This window comes from Aulonocara stuartgranti, assembly GCF_965226115.1.
Source record: "Aulonocara stuartgranti genome assembly, chromosome: 19".
NCBI classification, from domain to species: Eukaryota; Metazoa; Chordata; class Actinopteri; order Cichliformes; family Cichlidae; genus Aulonocara; species Aulonocara stuartgranti.
The window spans coordinates 829,432-855,429 of NC_138955.1; the positions used below are offsets into that span (position 1 = coordinate 829,432).

General features: G+C 42.9%; 1 protein-coding gene across 2 annotated transcripts; it reads right to left on the minus strand.

Moving 5' to 3' along the window:
* Positions 1 to 182: 182 nt before the first annotated feature.
* eif2ak4 (eukaryotic translation initiation factor 2 alpha kinase 4) lies at positions 183 to 25,234 on the minus strand. Of its 2 annotated transcripts, none has more exons than XM_082517292.1 (39): positions 24,826 to 25,234; positions 24,574 to 24,689; positions 23,234 to 23,336; positions 22,982 to 23,155; positions 22,428 to 22,508; positions 22,133 to 22,272; positions 21,952 to 22,052; positions 21,702 to 21,859; positions 21,039 to 21,577; positions 18,953 to 19,068; positions 18,534 to 18,691; positions 18,000 to 18,439; positions 17,842 to 17,914; positions 17,663 to 17,752; positions 17,462 to 17,584; positions 17,272 to 17,376; positions 17,062 to 17,125; positions 16,881 to 16,960; positions 16,660 to 16,761; positions 16,512 to 16,562; positions 16,177 to 16,413; positions 14,191 to 14,266; positions 13,777 to 13,898; positions 13,449 to 13,498; positions 12,087 to 12,255; positions 11,428 to 11,544; positions 11,244 to 11,309; positions 10,779 to 10,949; positions 10,550 to 10,684; positions 10,324 to 10,431; positions 9,815 to 9,943; positions 7,106 to 7,192; positions 6,866 to 6,978; positions 6,712 to 6,770; positions 6,253 to 6,356; positions 5,907 to 5,975; positions 5,044 to 5,088; positions 4,139 to 4,254; positions 183 to 623 (listed from the first exon to the last, which is right to left on the minus strand). In XM_082517292.1, the coding sequence occupies exons 1-39, from the start codon at positions 24,952 to 24,954 to the stop codon at positions 566 to 568; spliced, it is 4,974 nt and encodes a 1,657-aa protein (XP_082373418.1). In that variant the 5' UTR covers positions 24,955 to 25,234; the 3' UTR covers positions 183 to 565. The 2 variants fall into 2 exon arrangements, with proteins under 2 accessions (XP_082373418.1, XP_082373417.1); XM_082517291.1 differs by having other exon boundaries at positions 6,712 to 6,773.
* Between the last annotated feature and the right edge of the window lie 764 nt (positions 25,235 to 25,998).

A 25,998-nucleotide genomic window follows, 5' to 3' on the forward strand; every position in this document is an offset into this window, starting at 1 on the left:
TGTGTTTTTGCCTTGGATACTGCATTGCCTTGCATATTTCCCTCCATTTTTAAATGAAGCCACATAACTGGGATGTGGCTCAAGAGTTTTGCACAGTATTATACATTTCAAATAATTATTCATCAGCATCCTTTGGCGTTAGATTCCCATCGGGTTGAAATAAACACACACAGGTCACAGCATGTGGGGAAAAATATTTATTCACACTTTGCATCCTGTACCTAAGAAGAAATGTATCTGTACTCATGACACACTCAGTAAACAGCCCTTCCTCTTAAATTCTATAGTTCTATTAAGGCAATAAAGTCCAGTGAACCTCTTGTCAACCTTTGTTGAGGACCACGAAACACTGAAGGGTTTTGGGAACGTTGGGAGAGATTGGATCAGATAGCTGGTTTACCATTCACCACAGTAAAGAAGTTCATTTGTATCTTTGGGACTCACACCTTCCAAATGGAAAGCCTCAATGTTCTAAGCAGACTTTGTTGGTCCAAGGATAAAAACTGTCTCTGGGAGTCTGCTGCCGGAAGCAAAGTGGAATATCTCCCAGGCAATCCCTTGGCTTTCACAGAAGAATCTTGTAGTAGTCGTATTTATAGCTGTACAAGATCACCATAGCCACCCTGTAACAGAAGATTTGTTTGCAGATTTCAAAAAACATTAACAGAAGTATGCTTCAGCTAAGTATCCAACCAACCAAACATGAAATATGCTCCCAGGCTTCCATCCCTTCTGGTCCCAGGTTATGGTGTTCAATAACGGCCTTTGACCTTTTCTGGATGAAATCCCATAAACATTTTGTGAAATGTCAGAATTGGCATCTGAATTCGACAGTTATGGTCAAAAACAGTCCTCGACCATCGAATCAGGTCACCTGTTAGTCACTGTGAATGTTTGTACCAAATTTAAAGCAATGCCCATAAGGACATAAGGTCACTGGAAACTTGACCTTTGACCATTAAATTCTAATCAGCACATCCTTTAACGTACATGTTAGTATGTAATTTTAAGTAATTCCCTTAAGGCCTACAGGTAGCATGGACATCGTCACTCTTGACCACGGCTGTTTTGGGTTTGGAAGAAATTTGAACTGGAATGTCTCCAAATCCAGACAACGTGATTCACCCAGGATGTTTTCTAGAAACGTCCAAATTTATCCCACTCCTTTGAATTCATCAGTGCACTCCATACAGACTCAAATTACCTGTACTGTAAGGCCACTAGAGGGCGACTGTGATGTTTTAGGCTTCATATTTGTAAGGCTGTCAAGCTATCCATGCAGTAGTGTTGAAGTGTATGGAGTCCATGGCAGGAGAAATGTTTCTGAATATATTTCAAACATGAAAAAGTTCCAGTCTCGAAGAGCCTTAAGCGGAGAGTTGAGGCAGAAAACCGCAGCTTTAATGAACAGTAGACAGGTATGTATTAAGTGGCTCATTTGCAACAATTCATTTGCTCTGAAAGCTCAACACTCCCAGGCTATTCCTGAATTCAGTAATATTCTGGAGGCCAAATGGAAACCTCTGGCAGGCCGGATGTGGCCCTCGGGTTGACATCCACTGATGTGCATGCTTCCTCTATGTCAAATCTTTCATTGATACAAGGCTTATCAGACCAGGAACAAGACTGAGACTGTCCTATTAGGAAACGAAGACACGCAGTGTTAAGGTGAGAGGGCTACATCACTAATTCTCAGTTCCCCAACTGGCTTCCAGTAAAATCTAGAATTTAATTGAAAGTATTACTTATAGTTTTCAAGTTAATAAATGGTTTGGGGCTATAACATATGTAAGAGAAGCCTGATAAAGTCTTCTTCTAGATCTGGTCAACTCCAGATCCTCCAGAAGTATTTAGAGTGACTGTGGCTTTAAAAGAAATGAAGCTGCCATTCAGCTCGCTCTTGGGATAACACTACCAAAAGATCGACTCAGCTTTGAGATGAGGGAATGGCCTCAAAAACCTGAGTCGAACTTGACACAAGCTATCACAAGGACTAAAGACAGACCCATAATGATGAAGTTCAGTGCATCTATTTGGTTTATTGAAATATACCTGAAGCAGACTCAGCTGCGCTTTGTGTTTAACAATAATTAGCCGATGTTGGCATTTTAAAAGCCTCAGATGGGGAACAGGGTAAAAATACACAGTGGTGGGAAAAAGCTTTGTTTGATCTCCATCTAACTCACAAATATATACAAACACAACGAGACTAAACTAGTAAACTGTAAGTAGATGAATGTCTCATGTTGCTTAAAGTGCTGATTAAAAAAAGTAAGTGAGCGTCTAACCTCAAGATTTCTCTGGATTCAGTTGAATAAAGAAGGAATAACTAATAATAAGGTGTAACTTCAGGTCCTGCTACAGCTACGTAGCTGCTGCATGAGCCCTTCATCCTACTCATCTTGACTTGGTTGCATGTGCCCCACATTCAATGAAAACCACTAGACAAAAGAATAAAAACACATGCCGACTCCATCCATTGCTGCCTCTGCGACGCTCATTTATCAGGAAAGCCTTTTCCCCCCCTTAATGGCGACTCACACAGCACAGACAGGAAATTAAAACCAACTGTTCTGGAGAGACGAAGAGGAAGCCAGAATGAGAGGTTTTGATTTTTCTTGCTGCCATCTCATTCATGAAAGAGAAAATCTGCTGGATCCCATCACAGGCTTTGGGCACTCACAACACTAGAAGCTCAAACACAGGATTTACCCTGGAACTTGGGCGGGACATTACGTTTGGGAGTATGGGAATTTAAACTTTTCCATCTACACTAGAGAAATGGATGGAGCTGACTCGCCCCTTGTCAGTCTATTGGGGTGCCAAGAGCCAGACGTAAGACCAAATATAGCAAATCCTTCTCCAAATTCTATGTCAGGAAATGGGATCAGCTGAGGATTTAACGTTCTTCTAGGCGGTAGTTATCTGTCTGAAGACTCCTTTTGTTGTACTGGCAGGCACTGATACACCTGGAGTGTGTGGGCTTGGTTGAACTATTGCAAAGCAGCTTCCCGAAAACGTGTTTCACTGTCTGCATCAGGTTTCAGTTAAGAAAAATGGCTGGACTAAAAATAACTAGCAAGAGGTTTTAGTTAGGAGAGACTTTAAAAAACTCAGAGAGCTACTGAGTAAAGCCTGGATTATGCTCCTGTGAGGGCACGGACACATGGAGACCTGACGGCAGAAAACTTATTCAGGTTATACTTCTTTGAAGTTCGCTGCCTGGGGCACATACGCAGGATGGTGCATTGTACTATAAATTTTCAACAGACAAAAGAAGGGAAAGCACGCTCATGCTAACCGTGCGATGATAAAAATTTAAGTCACTCGCACCATGGCGGATTAGAAGAGGCGCAAATACAGTGCCGACTTAAGGAAGTGAAACAAATGTCTATTATTCATGAATTATATCAACAAAACCAGAGAAGCGATGTCGATGACTGCCAACCTTTGAGGCTACAATGTATGGGCATCCAGTACTGCCACCAGAGTGGATGCAGCTTAATGTCAAAAGGTTTTAAATCCCAGTTTATATCACATGTGATATAAACTGGGATTTGTTAACACGATATGGCATGGAAAAAAGTGATCTGTGAACTGGCCTCTGTATGTCTACATAGACTGTATATGAAGGATGGACATGGCCAAAGAGACTTCACTCCGACTGTCAAGTCTTGAGCTGAGTCACATCTCGGCGTTTTAAAACCAGACGTAACAAGTAATGGGCTGGATCTGGCAAACCAGGGAACACTGCGTGCTCATATGGTAGCAATAAAACTAAATACAGCATTCGATAAAACCTAAAACATGAGAACGTAACCTCATGAGGAAAGTGTGTTAACTCAGGCCACACAGGAGGAACTGAAGGATCATTTCCCTACAATGAACAAACACAGGAGCCAAACCCTGTCAGCAGGGCTGCTTCCATCTTTTATATACAGTCTAGACTTAAGAATCACAAATAAAGGATTTTGTCGTGTTTCTGATCAATTCAATGTTACATTATATTGATCAAATGTGCTTTTCTTTAAACAACAAGCACATTTCAAAGTGAGCCCAAGTGTCTGAGCAAGAGTTTAGCAAGCTGTGAATGCTAACACACTCCACCAATATGATGCACAATTTAACACCACTGCACCTTTTTGTAATCTTGAAGTGGTGGATCTCATCACAGATGGCCTTCAGGTAGCGCTGCTTGGGCAGACGAGACAGCAACGTCTTCACGCTGTTGTTGAACTGCTCTTCGCTATCAAACTGGACGGAAAGGAAAAAAAATGTTTCATTCAAGCAAACAAAACCATCAACAGATGAGATTTAATATCCGAAGCTTTAAACAAAGACCAGCCAAATGGCTCACAGGCCTCATGTCTGTTAACAGACTTCCGAGTCAAAAAACAGACAGCATATCAGAGGAATCAAAGGCTTTATTTTTCCTCTTTCCCCATCTTCAGTGTTGAAGAACATACCTGCTTGTCAAGTGTTTGGTTTCTTGTGTGCCTTGAGGCAATTTCACCTGTTTAAAACAGGCCCTTTCTGCCAGCGTGGCTGTTACATACTATGCATTGTTTTATAAGTTTTATAAACTCAATGCGCTGTCAGTGACACATGTGTGCTGCAAAAGGACAACTACATAGGTGGCCCGTTCATTTATGGAGTGGAGGCTTTAGCATTTTCCAGCTTTCTTCACAATATAATTAGTCTTTTTTTCACTTTCCTTAAAGGGAAGCTGGGATTTTATAGCAAGGTCTTGGTAAGAAGTTTGGAATGTGAATATTAACACCTCCTCAGAGTGCGTTTTGGTACGTCTGTCACATGTGTGAGCCTCGTAAAAGGCCTGCCACGTTCGAGTCTCACAGGTCTCCCCTGCTTTGGAAAACTGTAGCGTTCCTCATCAGACTGTAAGGAAGGCAACGGGATCCTGTCTTCCTGTCTAGGAGCTTGACCTTTATTGGCCGTTCTTTCCACTCCCCCCACCCTTTCAGTGCGATGTTGCCTTTTATTAACTCGGCCGTGCTCTTGATGAAGCTATAGTAGGGAACCAACCTCCAGAGACAGGAAGTTGATCAGCGTTTCCTTCTGAAGGTCCACCTGCGGGATACAAAAACAAGTACGGTTACACAATAAAGCCTTGCCTTCTACACCACAGCTTTTTACACATTTTTAAGCAATTTTGTAGCAAAACACAGAACTGTTGCACATTTCGTCCAGAACGTTATGTAATTCCCTTCCCCCAACATCAGCAGTCCAGTCAGCACTAACATCATAAAATTACATTTTCACAGTGATATCAGCAGAAATGAAAGCACCACAGTTTCTAGTTTACAGCAGGAGGCTAATCACTCTCCAGGTTCATCTGTAGCATCAACTTTGCATATCAGTCTGAGTGACAGAAAAGCAGGCTGCTGACACGCAACACCCGAGACTCACAGGCCTGTGTAACTGCTTACTGGCATCGAGATGATTGTTGTTACGTTTCAGTGACACTGCAGTGTTTATAGAGTCCAGATTCCAACAAGGATGATAAATACATTTGGACCATGCAGCGAGATGGTAAATAAGACAAGAGGGGTGAGTGCACTTTGAGAACGTGGCCACAAATGGATAGCGCAACTGGAAACAAACACCAGCGACCATTTATGTCCCCTAGAAATGCCACGTTAGCTGCTTTCTGTTTAGCGTTTGTTGTTCGATAGGCAACTGGAATTTATTCGCAGTGATCTTACTTCCAGCAGGGGATCTAAAAAGCAGCTATAAAAGGGCAGATCCTTAGATGTTTGTTGTTTTAGCTATCAAAACTATTTCCTTCCCCTACGATTTCACACATGAATTCAACAGATAAGGTGGGACGGGGGGGCAAGTAGGTTAGAAATAGGGGATGGAGGGACATAAACACACAAATGACTTACAGCAAGAACCTCAATGTCATTGCTCTTGTTCTGCAAATTGCTACCCAGGTTCTGTAATCTGGTTTGGATCTGAAATGAGAGGAGACGGAGAGAGACCCGTTTAAAAATGACATGGTTACAAATATAAATCATCTTCACAAGCGAAAACTTGTCTTGGTGTCACGTTACAAACAGCATATTCTTCAGGATAACCACAGGAACGTTTAAGGCAGATGGATACAAGAAAAATAGGAAACAGAAACAGCAGCAAATTTCCTGGAAACCCATTTTAGAGGTTTGAAGTTACTAATACTGAGAAACGCAGCTCTGGAGAAAAGCCGGAGACGCGGTTACAAAGATCGCAAACCTGAGTCTCGTAGCGTCGTCTGGCGCTGGCAGAAACTTTCTCCGGGCTGATGAGGCTCACATTCATGTTTATGGAGGTGCTGCTTCCATGCTGCTCTGAAGACCCTGGAATCAGAGGACAGTAAACGGGACAAATGAATCGTTTTATCCGACTGTAAATGTTTTTAAATGTCCAAAATCGAGTGTTTAATCGCACACATACAAAAAAAGCTCTGGTTTCAACTGCTGTTCAGTTTAATTAGAGCGTGTTTGTGCCAGAAGGGTGTGAATCTTAATAACTTTGTGTAAATCAGGGAAATAGCAAAAAGGAAATCCAACATCATAAGAAATACTTTGAAATTATGTCTAAATTACACGTTTGTTAGAGTCAAATCAGTGTGTGAAACACGAGTGTGATGCTTTCATGCCGTGTGATGTTACAGCCTATGAGAGGATCATCAGAATAAGCTGAGCGTGGTACCTGTGCTGGTGAGCAGTGATCCTTTGGGGTTCTGTAGAGTCGTGCTTTCAGAGATTTCTCTGCTGAGGAACAAGGAAGACATTTTTTAACCCCTTCTGCATCCTTCACACACATCTGAGCGACTCGTTAAACCAAAACCTTTTTTTTTTTTTACCTGATGTTTCTCTCATCGAGGAATTTGTACCGACATTTCTGAATGACGTGATCCACCAAGTCAGACTCAAGAATCCGTTTCTCCAACTGTCTGTCTTTCTCAAAGCATTTTACCTGGAGGACAGAAAAAGCGACAATCTGCAATGCTACCGGCAGGTTTCTACAGCATTTCATTTCACTCAAATCCTGAGTGTGTTGCTGGGAAGTGGATGTGCTTGGATGGTGCACAGATGGTGCTTACCTTCACATAGGATCCCTCTTTGTCAGAGACGAGGGCCATGCATGTGATGCCGCCTAGCTTGCAGTGTTCCAGCAGTGTGTCCTGAGACTACAAACACACAGAGAGGCAATAATCATCATTCTCAACACACAAGCTGAAATTTAAATGCATAGCTAAGCTATACTCCATTAAACCTTTATGATGATAATGGTCAAACATAATCAAACACATATGTTGACCAATGAAGTAGCATGCTGAAGATGTTGGCTTGTTTGAGGCCAAATTCTCTGAGAACAAGCTTTTCTTTCATTAATTACTTAAGAATCACAAATTAGGCTTGGAAACATACAGTAATTACATAATTACAGCGTCACGGTTGCCAATTTCAACCCTGACTGATCTAGTTTCTGAAACAAAGGGAGAAAAGCATGCTTGAGTTACCGCTGAACACCAAGCTGAGGCTTTAAAATTCTCCTATTGTGGCACTGGTTCATTTGAGTTTCACTTAGAACTAGAAGAGTGATCATTAGCTTTGATGTACATCCAGGTAATCCATTCAACCGTAACAGTGAACATGTATGTTTGCGATTCGTGTCGGCCTAATTCATTCTGATTAACTTTAGTTTTGGCTAAACGAACGGTTGGCGGTGCGGAACAAAGCCCCAGCACAGCAAGTGTATGTTTATGCGCGTCACTTTTCCTTGTCATCACACGAGCGTTTACACTTCCATTTTTCTTACAACTTTCACACCGACAGATCAAATCATGTCAAAGGTAAGTTATTGGCTGGAGCCAGATGGGCAGCTCCACTACTTGGCTGCCTGCCTGCGGAAGGGGTTTGCCATATTTGTCTAATAAAAACTAAAAGAGTTGAACCGTCTCCAGGGGATGAATTAAGGGCTGTTAAGAGGCCGGCATGGGAACAGTGCTAACAAAAGCCTAGTGAGCGGCAATGACAGCCGAGCGGGTTTGGACGAGGTCTCCTCTGGTAAAAACCTGCGTGCTGTGCTCAAGTCTAAGCCACGTCTAACTCTTTATACTGGTGCAGTGATTAATTAAAGCATACATGGAAATACGACATATAAAAAGGTAAAAACAGAGTTTGTACAATTCTGATGAGCTAGAAAGTTATAATATTTGGTGTGAGCACCTTTATTCATCGACACAGCCTGAACTCTCTTAGAAAAGTTTCTCATCATTTCTTTAAGTAGTCTTCAAAAATACTTCTCCAGGCTTCTTGAAGGACATTCAAAGCTCTTCTTTGAAAGTCGGCTGCCTTTTATTTCATTCTCTTTTAAGATGATCACACACTGCTTCAGTAATGTTGAGGTCCGGGTTCTGGGGAAGCCAATCCATGACTCCGTGTTCCTTGGTGTGTTTTTCTCTCCATGTATGCTTTTACTGCAGTGGGTTTGGGATAACTGTCATTATTGAAAAACTGAAGCTGTTACCAATTAGATGCTTTCCAGATGGAAGTGCAATAGTGGATCAAAATGTGACAGTACTGCAAAATCCCCAAAATTCAGCCGCGAGCCATGACAGAGCCTCTGCTGTGCTTGCTGTTGTACCGCTCTCCTGATCTCCTCCATACAAGCACATGGCTTTGAGATACTGTTCATCTGCTGCAGAGAGATGCGGGGGCCCTAAAAACTATTGTCCCCCACTTGGTGAGTTTCCTCAAATCTGTGTTAAAGACACACTCGCACATGTCATGTTTTCAGCTAACAGCTCTGAATGATTCACCTTTTTGGTAAAAAATGACTATTTAATGCCGGTTTTTCATAGATTTAGCTACAGAAAACAAAGAAATGATGTGTTTCGTCTAAAGATACAATTTCAAATTGGTTCTTTGCTAAATTACATGTTATGTGTGTAGACAACCCCGGTTCATCCCTTTAGTTAGGCGTCTTTTTCTGCTTGAACGATTCATAGATCACTGCGAACACAGAAACGGGTAACACAGATCGACGTGGCTCGAAACTTTTGCTCAAACTTTTACATAATCTACAAAAACACACTTGATAATTTGGCTTTCATCCAAACTCAACTTTTCCTAATTGCTTGTAAGAAAACAGAGGAGCCAATCGCTCGTGTCCTGTGCCGGTACATAAGACAATGAAAGCCACTATAAAGCAAACACTCACTCACCACAGCAGTGGAAAGTTAAGACAACAATAGGTTATAAAGAGCAGAGCAGGAAAAAACAGGAGGGGCATTAAAATGTGGGCACACAGCTATGCCGGAGAGGCCGTTCATGCAAACGTGCACAAAGGGGACTGAGATCAGTTGGTCACATTATCGTGAAGAATGTGACAGAGCCGTGGCATCGCGAAGTTTTGGACGGCTTGATGTCAGCTCGGCTATCATCCAATCACAGCTCTCAAACTGCTAACAAGATCTCATCAAAAGACTTTATAAGAAGTGTGTTTAACATATGTTGTCTTTGTTTGTAGAAATTGCCCCATTATATTGCCCCAGTATGGCCAGTAATGCTCTTTGAAAAGCAGCCACAGAGCTCATTCTGTGGCGCATTTACCATTTTTACTACTTGCTGTCACACTAAGGCTGCTGGCAACAAGTGAGGGTTTTTCCTTTAAAATAGAAGTCAAGTGTTGCCCTCTATAGGAGGGATGAGATTACTACACTCCATGAGGGGGTCTCAGGGTTCACCTTTAAATCAAAACTGGTTTGTTCTGGTTTTATGAGTGGAACCAGTTAAAGACGACTAACCTGTGAAACATCGTAGTTGATGTCTGCAGCGATGCCGGTGCTCCACAATTTCTGAACAACCCTGATGGCTTTGGACATCGAAGAATGGCCCACAGGGACCACCAGCACATCATAGGAGCTCACTGTTGGCTGATACGAACACAAACAAATACGGTCGCGCAAAGCAACTACGTGCAAATGCATTTAGTCTAATATTATAGAAGCAGGGAGCTGCAGTTAAAGCATTATGTGTTCAGCAAAGGAGTCATTCCAGGTATTTATATGTGCACGAAGCTTTCGGGGCACATCATTTCACAATCTCCATCTAAAATATAGAAAATGATGCACCTCCAAAAATAACTCCGTGGAGTCGGGAGCAGCGGTGATCATAGTTATTAACAGGTTTCTAAAAGTAGCTGTGTGGCAGCCCGACTGCTCTATGAAGCCATCATTAAATATGAAACCATCTGCTGCTCCTTCATTATAATAATTAGCAACGTCAGATTCAAGCGTGTGTCTGTGTCTCTCACTGGCTCCTCCATGCTGACTATAGCAGCGCAGACTTTGTCCACGGCGACACTGGCCCCCACTGCGCTGGGGACGGGTCCTGTGGAAACCGGTCCACGAAACTCCAGGATCTAGAAAGGCAGGGAGCAAACTGCATGATATAGGCCCATGTTTTTCAAATAAACAGCTACAGGCGATTAGTATTAGTGGTGGCCTGGCTTTACTTTGTGGAATGACTGTAAAGCCTACCAAGTGGTCGTAGCGTCCTCCGGCTGCCAGAATATCTGGTACGGTTCGTCTGCGCTTCCTGATGAAAGCCACAAACTGGAAGATGACTCCTGAGTGGTGTTGCACTTTGTACACTAAGCCTAAGTTGATCACCACCTATAAAGGAGATACAGCTTTATTTAAAAAAAAAAGCTAAACAAAGTAAAGCAGATACAGCAGGTGTTTCCTTATCCTCCAGAATCTGTATCACCATCAGTTTAACTCCAAGTTTGGGCAGAAGCACAGTCAGCTCCTCCAGGTCCTTGAGACCCTGCTTGGCCAGCTGGGTAACGGCAGTTTTTTGCTTGGTAAGTGATGACAGCAGCGGCACCAGGTCCTGCAGATTCCCCTTCTGTTCTATGTACTTGTACAGAGTCTGCAACTGAAAGCGAGAGGTGAGGAGAGATGTCAGTGCGACTGAGCATGAGCTTCCCTCCATGACTTTCTGCCAGAAAGCTCTCTTTTCAGTTTTCAGTAGCAGTTTTGTAGACAGCAAAACTACAAGCTCAGGTTCAGGACAGGATCACCGTGTGAGTTCAAATACAGCTGCTGAAAGGCTGCAACCATACCTTAGAGAGCCAGTCTGGCACAAAGCCTTGAATGCAAACTTCTCACATGTGCTACAAGTGTGCTGAATATTTTTTACAGAAGGTTCATACACCAGGTGGACACTCACACAGTTGGCTGACAATGAAAAGTTGCAGAACTTTGCCTCCGCTTCACGTTTGCTGAGTTTCTCACTCTGGAGCAGATGCAGACAAAAAGGAAAACAAAAGAAAAAAGGTGATAAAAATGTCACGACTGCATCTGCTCAAAGAAGCATATCAATAACAGACGTGCAATGTGTAACCCGGACTGACCATAAGGTCACACAGTATGTTAGAGGCCTGGCTCAGTTTGTCCTCCGGGACGCCGCTGTGCAGCAGGACGGCCTTAAACAAGCTGGTGTGGTTTAGGTAGATGGTGTAGTTCCTTTCCTGCAGTCACAAACACACCTTCAACATTCTCAGACACAATTACAGTCAAAATTTAAAAGCACTGCTTCACAATGAGCACTGCGATGAATAATGACCCGCTCGTCCGGCTGCCCTTTCATTCTTTCTGACTCACAGATTCCTAAAAGCTTTTACACAAAGAGCCGAGCGATGGAGAGGATCAGAAACAAGACCTACGAGGCCAGACACAAAGTTGGACTGGCTTCATGAAGCATGCGAAGAGTAGCGCCACTGACGGGGCAATGGAATGAATCGGGACAGGAAATGGACTGTACTGGAAGGGAGGGAAGGAAGTTGACAGAGCGGTGCATAACAGATTTACTAGATAAACAATAAATAGAGTGTAAATCTGTCAGGCTTACACATACTTTGGAACGTTAGGAATGTGAGTGGGAAGTAAGGGGGGACCAAAAAAAATCCCCAACGGCATCTGTCAGAAAAATAATTAAGAATCGTGGATCTGACCCAACAGTCTGATTAAAAACATAAAAATATAACAACAACACGAGCAGCTTGTGTGTAACCTGCAGCACGGGGAACTCCTGGATTATTTCAGAGATGGTGTAAATGATCTCGGCCTCAGGGAGCAGGCTGTTGCTAACAGGAGTGATGATGTCAAAGGCGCACTCGAGGAGCTCCCTCGGGTGTGCGCGGTCCAGCTTCTTGGGCCGGAACACTCGTTCAATGCTGTACCTTAAGAGAGACGAAGAGAAACACACGTCCAGCATGAAAACAGGCTTTTTCAACAGATACACAAAAACCTACTTGGTACACGCTTCAGGTGTTAGCACGACCCGTGAGCACAGCACTTTCAGCTATAAAGTGGAGAGGTTAAAGGTTTACCGAGGTAATGAAAAATAACATAACTCGACAAATAAAAAGGAACACTGTGCGTTCTTGTACCTGACTGTTTTCAGAGGAATATTTTGTTTAACCCTAAGATACAATTTCTTCCCATTTCTTTAGCTGAATCTATCAAAAATACTAAAGATAACAGTTTGACGGGCATAAAACATTTTTTGCACCAATAATAGCTCTTTGAAAATCACCTGATACCAAAACTCGCCATGTCTGCATGATGTACAGTGTGTCCTTAAAACGATGAGGAACAAAAAGCCAAAAAAAGAAAAATCTACAGCAGATGAACTGTATCTTAGAATCATGTCAAATAAAATATAATAAAGACTCGACACAGGACTTGGTAGAAATGCTCATTCCTAAAGAAGGGAAACATGGAGAGATGCCTGAGGTAAACCAAATGACACGAACAGAACTGAAAATCTTTGGCAGGTTTTATAGAGTTATGGATACAAAATGAGAAACTTTTAGTTCAAATCAAAGCCAATATGTACAGAGGAGGTTAAGACAAATGTGAGTGTCTACAGCCATCTGTAAAACCAACAAGAAGAGGTTTGAATGTCCTTAGAAATGAATGGAGAACTATTCCTGACGACTATGTAAAGAAAGAATAAGAAAGCTTACCTACGAGAGTTCAGGCTGTGTTCAACAATAACTTTCTAGCTCATTGGAAGTGAACAAATTGAGTCTTTTCATAAACATGTTGCCATGTTTCAATAAACCGCTGCACCCATTTCTCATTTTCCAAGCAAAACATAAAGAGTAAGGGGCGGCGCAAGACTTTTGCACAGTCCGGTATGTTTACAGAAGGGGGGGGGGACTTGATAAAGTATTGATTGCAGACACAAAAGCATATAACTTTCTTTAAACACATTAAAACTCAAATTACGTTTGTTTTTTCTTTCACATTTTCTATTGAATATTTTTAAGAACATTTTAAATGAAAAGATTTACCTCATAAACGAGCATCATTATAATTACTTGTGTGCGCACAAATGGTCAAAATGACTTCTCAATATAAACTTTACCGTTTCAGATGTGTTACATTGTTGCGAGCGACGAATCTTGCAAACGCGATCTAAAGCGGAAGAAGGAAAAAAAAACAAGAGTTGAGACATTGGGTGCACTTGTATAAAGACAGTGAAGTCTGTGCATACCAGGCTGTAATCAATCAATGTGTGGAAACAAGCATTTGGTCCTCGGGGTTCCTGAGGCAGCGGGATCTTAAGGCGGCTGCTGATTGCAGCCTCACACTGTGTGTGTGTTTGCATGTTCCTATGTAAATAGTTTTATGATTGGCGCTCTGTGTGCATGTGTGGACACGTAAACCAGACTCCGTGTGTGTGTTAAACTCACGCGAAGGTCATAGGGCAGCGTAACCAGCATTCCACTATGGTCCATGAAGCAGGCCAGCTCAATGCCATCGTACAACTTCCTGTTCCTGGGGAGGAACAGCGGGGTCTGGACACGCACGGCACCTGAAATCAAACACATTGCTGCTCCATCTTCATAAACCACAATGACCCTGTGATAACTGATGCATGTGAACAGACAAACTGCGCATAAACAAACAAGTACAGCTGGACATCATCAGCAACGTGCCCAAAAACAACACTCGCACATGCACAGAATCTGTGCTGCCCAACAGTACGCTTATTGTTTAGCTGCCTCTCACTGCTGCAGATGTTGGGGTCTTTAAAAAGGAGTCCACGTAGTGTCAACAAAGGTCACGCGTTCACATGCACGCACTCGACAGACACGTGCACTCACCGTGCTTCTTGAAGATCCTGGTGATGCTTTCGTACACATGCTGCTGCAATTTGGCATTGTTGAAGCTGAAGCTGCCCTGAAGGGAGAGCAAACAAACAGCCTCTGTCAGGGATCAGGAGACATCGACTAAGCACTAACAGGCCTTGTGCTCATCTGTGATAGACCAGATGAGAGAGCCAGCTTAGAAAGAAAGAGTGCAGCTATTCCTTTGCCTACAGTGCCATCTAGAGGTAGAGAAGGGAAGAAGTGGATTTTCTTCCATGTAACCCTCCTGTTATGTCCGATTGACCCAGAACAGAAGAGATGTCACATGTCATCTGCATCACTACAGAAAACGAAAAAAAATCACAATTATAAAAGAAAATTGTAAAATAATCAATGCCAGTGTTTCTGACACTTTTGGATGAGTAAATTTGCCCGGGTCAAATTAACCCAGGAGCATAATTGGTGTTCCTGGAAACCAACATAACAGGAGGGTTAAGCATTCCTTACAACAGATAGTATGAATTGTGACCTGAAAAAGCACAGGTTTGCAATCATGTTATTTAATCCATACTCTTGGACTTGTATGTATATATCTTATAAACACGAATCCAAAAATTAAAGGAACACTTTAAAAACACAACAAATCTCAATGGGAAAAACATGCTAGCTGTGTACACTGATACGGACCGGGTAAGAAATAAATATGATCAACTTGCAGTGGGCTGAATTCAACGACACGCCTAAAATCAAAGTGAAAAGTGATGCAGCAGGCTAGCCCATTTTTGCTGAAATTTAACTGCAGCAATTCAAAATGGCACTTAGCATGCATGGACCATGTGTGCTTATGCCTGACAACACTGGGGCGTGCTCCTAATGAGATGACATATGGGCATAACTGAGCTCTAGGCCTGAGGTCCAACTTGGTGGCGCTGGTTGGACTGAAACCAACGTCCCAGGGATGCGTTATTGCATTTAGATTATATGAGCATGTTATCAATTCCTTCATCCGCTGGGAAATGCCTGCATCCTCTCGACATATGATGCTGGCTATTGTTGTGTACTAGGAAGAACCCAGGAGCCACTGCACCAGCGCAGGATCTGACAATGGTCCATCGACTTCATCCAGATAACATTTTTATGGTGATGAGTTAAGGACCTTCTACGGCCCTGTCCTGCTCTCCTAGAGTAACTGTCCGTCTCCTGGAACCTCCTCCATGCTCTTGAGACTGTGCTGAGAGACACACCAAACCTGGCAACGCCACATATTGATGTGCCGTTCTGGACGAGTTGGAGCACCTGTACAACCTCTGTAGGGTCCAGACATCACCTCATGCTACTAGTGACACTGATCCTACCCTAGGCATCGGCAACCTTCAACATGAAAAGAGTCACTTTAGCACCTCCTACCTTCTGGTGGACAGAAGGGCAGATGACTGGGAGAGGATAAGTTATTGCAGGGGACACAGTATATGTAATAAAAGGGTAAGGGCTAACCACAGGTTTGCTGACCTTGCCCTAGCTAAATGCAAAACTAGTCAAAAAAAAGTCAGTGGCCTCTGCCTGTAAAACCATTCCTGTTTTGGGGTTTGTCTCACTGCTGTCCCTGTAGTGCACCTGCTGTTAATAAACACTGAAGCAGCTGAAAGTGATTAACAACCCCTCTGCTAATACTGCTTACTCTAAAAAAAAAAAGTTTACTTTACCTTCCCACTCCCTTTAATCCATCTTTCTGATTGGGCACTCTTTACCAATAGAGCACTTGAACAGCAGGTGAGTGACCTCCGATTTGCCAAATATCAACTTTCAACTCAGCTGGGCTTTGAATAGGAATTATCTGTTACACCATCTGAGCACATTATTTGAAAATCTCACATGTTAAAAACAGTATATTAAAAAAATCTTCCAGCATAGTTTTAATCTGACATCCAGCAAAGATGAAGAACGGCTACAGTAAAATAAAATCCACTGGCAAACGCTTGGTCAGCTCAATCAGCTCCTCACCTTGTAGAGGTCTATATCATAAGCGTAATCCATGACTGGTGAGGTGTTCTGGGCGAACAGCTGGGCCACCATGGTGCGGTAGGATTTGCCGTTGATATTGGCCATGGTATGCTGCAGCACTTCGTGCAACTCCGACTCCTCCATCTGGGGAGGAGGCAGAAGTTCGCTCTTTAGCAGCTCCAGGGCAGTCGGCCGAAGAGCCGGGTCGTGCTTCAGCAGCCACTCGATCACCCTCTTCTGGTAGACATAAAGAAAAAGGCAGAGAGAGAAACAGACCGCTGTTAGACTGAGATTTATACAAGGAGAAGAAAGCGCTGTGCAACAGTCATCCTCACCTGTGTTCCTTGCTCACGTAAAGTAAAGTCCTCTGGGAAGATGATGGGTTCCTGTAAATATGAAGGGAAAAAAGAAAATCATGTAAGTAAGGCACCAGGTGCAAAACCCCCCCACCCAGCTTGTTCTCAGTCTCTGTCACAAACACACTCCACGCAGCTGACTCAGGACAGCGATGCGCTCGGCCCCCGTGGTCATCGGCCGGTAGGACATCTCAAAGAGGATTATGCCCAAGCTAAACAGGTCAACCTTCTGCAGACAAGAACATGAATAAAAAGTTCTTTAAAACTCGAGACGTTCTCAAATATCAAGTTTTAGCAACTTCTAATTCTCATGCATCCAGACAAATAAGTGAATCTTTAAATTCCTACTTGGTTGTATGTGGCTTTTGTATTTCCCTGAACCTCCGGACTGACATACAGGGCAGTACCGACCATCCCTGTCATGTTACCTGGAGACAGTGATGCAAAATCAATATAGAGCGCCAGTTCAACAGGAATATTATTGCACGGCTATCAAAGGTGTTATGAGTGTTTTCAAACTCTCTTGCACCTGTTGGGTCCAGTTTGGCCATCACCGCAGAGCCGCTCTCCTCCACCTCAAATTTCCCAGCAGCCTTTGAGAGATAAACAGTTGCTTTAACAAGTTATAAGAGCTTCACGAGGAGTTTTACACGTTAATCAAAACAATGAGGCAAAAATCAGTGCCGCCTGTCAGCAGAGCGAAACTGAAAGCTGCACGCCACACTGTAATAATGCGTACCACGTTAGCGGGATGATCTGTAGCCAGGCCGAAGTCGCCAATTTTCACGTGGTCCAGTGAGTCGAGGAAGATGTTGACAGGCTTCAGGTCCCTGTGAATCATGCCCTAGAACGAAGGGGGAACATAAGATATTCAAATCTTGGCTTTAGTCACAGTTATACTCCGTCCAATCAGTGCAGCCGCTCCATACCTGCTCGTGGATGTAAGCAAGGCCGTCCAGTATCTCCCTGAAAAGCCTCCATAACCGATTCTGATCCTGATGCAGGCCTTGATCTATTGTGTCTCGTAAAGTGCTCTTTTCACAGTATTCCATCTGTCAGGAACGGAAACCTCGGATTAGACGTAAAACAGGTCTTTGTTGGTAAAAGTGAAGCACGTGGGGGAAGCTTACTTGTATGTACAGGTAATGTGCCGTAATGAGGTGTCGATCTGACTCTGTGCTCTCCGTTGTGTCGGACGCTGGCCTTTTGCTTGGCTCTACCTGTGGGAGGAAACACCAGCTGGTTGGTGCACCACGCCAAACGCTAACAGACATAACAAAACTAATAAATGAAGTGAAAATATTGGAACCTTTGACATCTCGTCCATGCTTTCATCTCCATTATCAAAAATGATGTCACTCCTTGAGTCATTGTTTGATGGCCTGAGTGGGAAAAAAAGAAAAAGAATGTGATGCATGAGCAGTTGGAGGAGTAAGTCGTCCTTTGGAGGAAAAATAAAAAACGTACAAAAAAGAGGCACCAAAGACATCTTCTTCATCATCGTCGTCATCATCCTCATCATCACTGGACTGGCGTCCGCTGCACCTTGCGCTGGAGGACCTCTCAATGGAGGTGGACCACTCGACTGAGCTGGACAGGGCGGGAGGCGGAGCGATGTCCTCCACGTCGTCAGGCAGGCCGAGCTCGTTGAGGCGCTCCGGTGCATTTTTGCGCTGTGGCGCCTTGTCGGCTGAGCTCAGCGGCTCGGAGCTGTCGGTGTTGCTCAGCACACCTGTGGCAGGCAATTCGTGCCTCTCGATCCACGCGTTGTAATAACGGACGATATTCTCGTGGTTCAGCCGCGACAGCAGCGTCACCTCGCCTTTGATCCGTCGGAACTGCTTACTGGCTGGGTTCACCTGGATGCGTTTCACCGCGTAGTAACAACCGTCTAGTTTGTTCTGAACCTGGATGCGGGCAAAACACAAAAGACAAAAACTTTACTGCCAGATAAAACGAGCGAGAAAGTTCACACAGGGTAAGTAAACTATTTCAACCCACTTTAATTACAGCACCGAAAGCTCCTTTTCCCAGAAGCTGCAGCTCCTCAAACTCGGAGACAAACCGAGAAATCTGCCTGTGCTGCAAGACCGAACTGAAAGGAGCATTGAGGATGTGACTCCGGGGGATGACTGATGACGCAAAGTCCACAGCTAGATCTGAGAGGCAAACAAATCAACATCTTGAGCAATTTTAAGAAGAGAAATATAAAACTGTTAACGGCTCCTTAAATGCAAGCACTCCCTCAGTATAAAAAATAATCCAAAAAAGGAAAAAAAGAGTTAAAATTAAACGTTGTTCATTTTTATTTATCTTTATTATTCGAACATTTTCGACCCCAACTTTTATACTGTAACCAATTTAAATAACGATTTCACTGCATTTTTTGTCATCTGTGTTTCCATTTGTGTCACTGTCACCTTCTGGGCTGTTGTCCTGGTACTGTGAAAGGTGCTTAGGCGAGGAAGGCTTGAGGAAAGAATGGTCCAAGAGCTGCTGAGCTGTCCAGCGCTCAGTATCATTCAGACATAAACACCTACAACGCAAAGACACATAAAACCCACTATTAAGCAATATCTGGCACATGCAAAAGACCAGGAACACAAATATACTGCACTGTGTAAAAGTGGGCCACCCCTCATTTCTTCAGAATTTATTCCAAGGAGCCAGACTTTTTTTTCTTTTTTAAATGGTCTTGAGAAATAGTTCTCTTGATTTTCTGATGATCTTTAAAAGTTTTAGAAGTCCAGTCCATGTGCCTCCCTTTTCCTAAAGCATTTTTTTGTTAAGTTGCTCAACACTGACCTATGAATCACTCAAGCATAAGGCATCTAAGTCGAGCGACGGCCCAGTGTTAACACCATAAGAAAACTGTATCTTTAGCCACTTTGTTACTTCCAAATCTTCCCATTTCTCTGGCAAAGAAAAAAAAGGAAACTTTTTCCAGGCATAAAATATAAAATAAATATAAAACTGTATTTTTGCATCAACAAGTTGATTCTCAAAGATCAATTAGTTAAAAAAAAACAACAACTTTGTATCTCAGCATCGGTCCTTAAAAAACTAATGTTAGGAAACAAGTGGAGGGGAAAAGAAAAAGACTTGGCATGCCTAAAAACCCCAACATTATTGCAGCAGTGTGGGATCATGTTGACAGAGAATGGGGGGAAAAGCAGATAATATTCAAAGAAGAGCGCTGAACGTCCTTGAAGCCTGGAGAACTATTCCTGAAGGCTAGAAACAACAAGAAAGCTGCCTAAGAGAGTTCAGACTGTGTTGAAGAATAAACGTGGTCACACCAAATATTGATTTTCCAGCTCATTAGAATTGGAAACTGCATTTCCATGTACGTTTCCTTGCAAAATATAAAGCAATGACAGGTGAGCTCAAGACTTTTGCACAGCAATGCATCTTACTCTACAGGCTGCAATGCAAGCAGACAGCAAAACACCAAGACCCAAAGGAACAAATCAGGGTCTCTGCATGTTTGAGCCCATTTACAACAAATCACATCTGTTTATCATTACTGAAAATCAGACCACAGCAAACTGCGTGGAAGAGCCCGTCCTCCGCCTCTCCTTGCAGGCAGTCGCTGTTTTTTGTTCATTTTGTTTTTTAGCAACACAAGATTTGAGCTCCATGATTTAAACAGTTGATTGATTAGTCAGTCAAAGCATCTGGTAACCATTTTTATGATCGAAAAATTTAATTAAGCAATCTTTCGTGCCAAACATCTGATTGCCCCGAGATATTAAATCCAAGAACTGTTCAACTTTTCTACTCGTTTTATATTCTAACAAATTGGAGGCTTGTCGCAGCAAAACAAGACATTTTAGTGTAGTCACATTGTATTCTGGGATATTATAAGAGACCGATTTATACGCTTTTGTTAAGTTAATACTTTCAAATCAACACACACTCACCGATTACCTTTTAGGTATACCGCATGTTAACTGCATGTTAGCTCAAATATACAACCCTATGACAGTAACATAATGCATTTCAGCATGCAAATGTGGTCAAAATAACACGCTTACGTTTAAACTGAACAGCAGATTTGTGATTTAAGTGACTCTGAATTGGCTTCTTGTGCCAGAAGTGCTGATTATTCTGAATATTTCAGAATCTGCTGTTCTACTGGGAACTCTAGGTTTTACAGAAAATGGTCCAAAAGGCAGAAAATTTCCAAAGAGCAGCTGTTCTCTGTGTGAAAATGCCTCGATGACGTCAGTGCAGAATGATCAGACTGTTTCGAGCTGACAGGAAGGCAAAAGTGATTCAAATAACCACAGATTACAACCAACTTATGCAGAAGAGCAGCTCTGAAAGGGGTCACAGCAGCAGAAGACCACACTGGGTGTCACACCTGTCAGCTAAGACAGGTTGTTCATTTGCATTATAAGTTGGTGACAACAATATAAATAGAAATTGTTTGTTATGTAGTGAGATTAACAGTAAAACTACAAAAATATACAACATTATGAGGAATTATTCATCGATACATACTTCTGAAGGAAATCCTGAAAATCAGCAGGCAGGCTACTCGGCACTGTCACCGGATACTCCTTCACTTCCTTGCCTTGACTCAGAGCCAGCAGCATCAGTCCCAGGTTCCACACGTCGCCTTTCTTGCCCGTTCTCGTTGGCATCGCCGTTTCCTCGGAGAAACGCACGCGAGCTTGTTCGAAAATGTCTTCTTTGCAGATGTCAGCAAACCTCTTTGATAAACTGTAATCGGTCACTCGAATGTTCCCCTCGGAGTCCACCAGCACACTGGAGGGCCCCAGCTGTTTGTGGACCACGGAGTTGGAGTGCAGATAGTCGAGAGCAGTCAGCAGCTGGGCCGTGTAGTGGCAGAGCTTATCCAGAGGGACCGGGCCGTGGGCGGTCAGGCTTTGGTTCAAGCTGTTCCCGGCCACGTGCTCCACCAGCATGTAAACCACGATGCATTCCTCCTTCTCGACCACGCTCAGCCCCAAGTATTGCACCAAGTTTGGGTGCTCCAGCCGCAGCAGGGAGTTAAACTCATTTTCTGCTGCATGGATCTGCACAACGCAAGTTGAAATGTGCCAAGCTTTAAGCATGCATGTTCGTAAAGGCTTTATAAGTTAAAATGCAAGATTTAATCAGCAAATTCTTAATAAAAAGCCCCCCTTCCTCTCTACTTGCCTGTTTTTTACAGTTTTCAATCCTTCCTCTCTCCTGGGTGGTGAAGAACTTGCTCATCTTTTTGTTCCACTGCAACGACCACTCATAGATCACAGCAAAATCGCCAGAGTTCACCTCAAACCCGCAATAAATGTTACGACCGAACCGTTCACTTACACCTGTCGGAAACGCACCAAAAAAGAAATACATTTAAAGAGACATATTACGTTTTTCGCCACGTGGCTGGCAGCGCCAGTCTGATGGCCCTCACCTAAGCTTTTCCCTTGGTGCACAGCAAGCTCTCCAAAAACATTGCTGCTGAAGTGAAGAACCTCCTGCGGGCGACTGTTGTCCTCATTAACCGTGTCCCGTCTGGTGAAGGAGACATATCGAAGCATTATTACTGCACTTTGTTAAACACGAGAAGCTTTTTCTGTATGTAGGACGTGTACCTGTGGCGGGAATTTGAGGTAGTCCGACGGCGATTGCCAGCTGCTTTCTTGGCTTCAAACACTTCGGGAGCTGCGCCTCCTGGGCTGGGTGGACTCTTCCCCATCACAGACATCGAATGCTCCATGCTCCCGAGTCGCTCCTGCAAATAGAAAGCCATTTAAAGAGTCACTTACAATACTGATGGCTTAGTTATACGGGTTGCTCTGACTGCGATCTGTAACATCCCTGTGATTTTACTGATGATTAACGAAATCAAGTGAATCAAATCAAATAGAAATCAAACAGCGAGAACACCTGTTTAGCCATTTCCTTTCTTCTCTTTTCCTCTCGCTTTTCCTCTTCTCTCCTTTGGATTTCAGCCATGATTTCTTTTTCCTAAAGGAATAAGAAAATTCCATCACAATACACCTTTTGCAGCTTACTTAAACTGTCAGTGTTAAAGATTTTGCTCCATTTAAGATACTTTGCATTTTTTGTGGTAAAACTCCCATGACAGGAACCTAAAAATGATGTTTTCCACATCAGCTGATAAATGCTATATTCCTATTATAGTCCTAAAGTCATAATAGCCGATATCTGGCCTAAAAAAATTGAAGGACACAGCATGAATAGTACCCCTATCATCATCACAAAAATATTTATTCATAACCAACTAACAACAGTAGAAAGCTGGAATTTGCCAGTTTTCCTAGTAAAAGAGTGAATCATCAGCCTGAACTGTTTCTAGAAATCACAGACGGTCAGGCTGTGAATGAATAACATGAAATGATCCTGTTTGTGACCGGACCACACAAATCACTTGGGCATTACACTGCAACCTAATCAGCGTTTCTTCCTCCTGTCCTAACCATCTCCTCCTCCTGCTTGCGTCGTTGGTCCAGTCTCTGCTGCTCCTCCAGCGCTAGTTTCTCCTGCTGCCTCCGCTGGTTCTTCAGCATCTCCTCGTGGAAGGAGCGCGACGGAGGCTTGTTGTGTTCGCTCAGGAAACCCTGAATGTGATCCGCTAGCTGGTAAATCATCACCTAAGTTCACAGGTAAATAAGTTAATGAAAATCTCAACACACATGGGACTGCACGTGCGTCTGCGAGTGTATGCTCACCTCTCCGCATCGTTCCGCCGCCAGCTTGTTGAGTTCAGCTTGGAGACTTTTGAGGTTGTCGTTTGAAAGGCCTTTGGCATTCTTCAGCTCCAGTTCTGGAGGCCTGTTAGTGCCCAATAATGTCAAGTTAGTCAGACATAATAATTAAAAATACATCCCTGCTTGCCTGTGGTAGTCATGGCATTAAGGTGACCTACTCGTTGTATTTTTACTCAGTTGTATATAGTATTTGTATTTGTATTCTATTTTTATCTTATTGTATATTTATTTTATTTTATTCTACTGTATATAGTATTTTATTTTATTCTATTCTGTACAGCTGTGTACTGTATTTATTCTTATTGTATTCTAATTTTTGCCTCATAACTTTTGCACTGTCCACTTCCTGCTGTGACAAAACAAATTTCCCACGTGTGGGACTAATAAAGGTTATCTTATCTTATCTTATCTTACTCATGAGATGAACTACTGTTATGTTTTTCATAACTCTCAGCTGTTCCGCTATATTTATATTCGTGTACGATTTCTTTTAAACAGATACTTGTGCTTTTTAATGCCTCTTAATGCATTTTAAATGCAACCTGACCCATAAGGCTCTCCCAGGATAATGTGCAATAATGTTAAAAAGTACTGCACGTGTTTTATTTAGCATTATTTGGACTTTCAAAGATTGTCACTAGTCTTTTGCAATGTGATAATTATTTTTATTAGTGTGTGCTAAAATATGTGACTTTCCAGGACTGCTTGAATGGTATTTAATTTCGATATTTTATCTATTTAGTCACTATTCTAGCCATTTTTGATCCATACGTCCCAAATTACAGATCCTGAGTCCCTTTTATGGAAAGAAAGACTTTTATCTTTCATAGTTTTGGGGATATTCATGTTCAAGTATTGTCTGAGATTTTAAATTGTGAAAAAAAAATAATACTCGAAGTGGGAAAGTGTACAATAAATAATCCAATAAAGAGGGCAAGTGTAAGTTCAAGTATATAAATAAGGGTGAGCATGGTGGCAACAATAGCGTTGCCTTGTAAACACGTGTTACTCAGTGGGAGTTGCACAGAGACCGTTAAAATAAAAGCGAGCTGTCTTCAAAGCTTTGCCAGCTTCATTCTTTCTTCTGCAAACTTTATCAAATAATATTCCAAAATCTGTGCATTCCTTCACATTTGCCAAAGCTGCCCAGTGGGCCAGACTGGAGTCTTTGCCAGGCCCAACTCTGGCCCGTGCACCTTATGTTTGAGCTGCCCTGTAGTAGATGGTCAGTATGTGAATGGACACCTTGCAGTGCAGCGACAATGATGGAGAATTGGCAAAGAAAGGGAGCCAGTACTCACACGTCCGGATACGTGGGAGGACATTTGACATGCAGGTCCACGGTCACGTAACACTCCTGTCCGTTGTTTAGCCCATTGGGCCGCAGACAGAGGTACACCTCTGGTGGCCTTTTAACCTGAAAACCAAATCAAAAGGAGCCTCGTTGATTTGCACTGCAGTTTACTCCAGTTAACACTCGTATATGCAAACACTTGGCAGTCCTCTGCATTCCGCTAACATGAAGATTGCACACAGATAGAAGGTGGATCTACCTTCCAGGGGTCGTTGCTCCGCAGATCCTTGAAATCATCTTCAAAAATAGACGCGAGGGCTTCTAGTTCGTTTTCCTGCTGAACCGCGCAGTCGTCTGTCCCGTCCGCTGAAGTGCGCTGACTGCTCATTCTTCTGCCTCAGCTACATGGCAGTCTCCCCGTCCGCACGCCCACAGCCGTCAAACAGAAGGAGGAAGCGGATCCGCTCAGCGCGCAGCTCCAGCCCCGGACTCACCGCACTCAGCTCCCCCGACTCTGTAAGCTCGAAACTCCGCAGATACTCAGCTTGCCTGACATGAAGTACCGTCACATAGTGAACGCCAACTTACCACGCAGTCGACGGACGACCACAACAACGTTGTATCTGGCGCATGCCTGTTGTAAGTTGCGCGTCGCATGTGAAACGTCATCACGTAGCCGTGTCGAAGAGGGCCTCCAGAGAGCAGTAATCATCACGGTCTCTGTGTGAAGCCTGTTGAGAGTGGAATTTCCCCTTGTGGGACGATAAAGAATTTGAATTGAATTGGTGGAAAATGTTGGTTAGTTTTAATAAACATTTTTTTAAATATGTAGTTTAATATGTGATTTATCAGTTTAAGTTACAGTCTTCAAAAAAAGGAAATACACCATATTTCAATGCTAAGGTTTAATGAGGACGTATCAGTCATCAGTAGGTCTTAAAATGAGGGGAATGCAGTGAAATGAACGGTTCATGCCGGAATGCATAAGAAGTGTGGAAAACTGAGTACAGCCCACGAGTCATAACAAATGCAGAGGGTAAACTGTAGCTATGTGCTGCTAATCAAATGCACTCGCCTGAGTGTGAGCACCCCTTTCCTTATAAAGGCGTCATCTGCATGGAGGTATATGTTGATCTAAAACCCGTATATGCATGTTTTTAATTAAATGGTAAAATGTCTCAGGTTAAACAAATTATATGTTTTCAAGGATTTATTGTGAATAAAACATTGGTTTCCAAAGTTTGCTAATCATTGCATACTGTTTTTATTTGAATTTCACACAGTTTTCCAAGTTTGGGGATTTTGGGTTGTAAATAAATAAAAATCCCAGGTTCCGCACAGGATATATTTCCACAGTCCGAATTAAGGATTTCATTAATGTGCACCTCACTCAGTTGTTTGTTTTTTATTTTATTTTACACAGCGCTCCACG

Coding starts and splice junctions, on each gene's coding strand:
- eif2ak4 (XM_082517291.1), bottom strand. CDS start 24,954: ATGAGCAGTCAGCGCACTTCAGCGGACGGGACAGACGACTGCGCGGTT. Junction 17,126..17,271: donor CAGATCATCCCGCTAACGTG/GTACGCATTATT, acceptor TATCTCTCAAAG/GCTGCTGGGAAATTTGAGGT. Junction 16,563..16,659: donor TCCTGAGTCAGCTGCGTGGA/GTGTGTTTGTGA, acceptor TCATATTTACAG/GAACCCATCATCTTCCCAGA.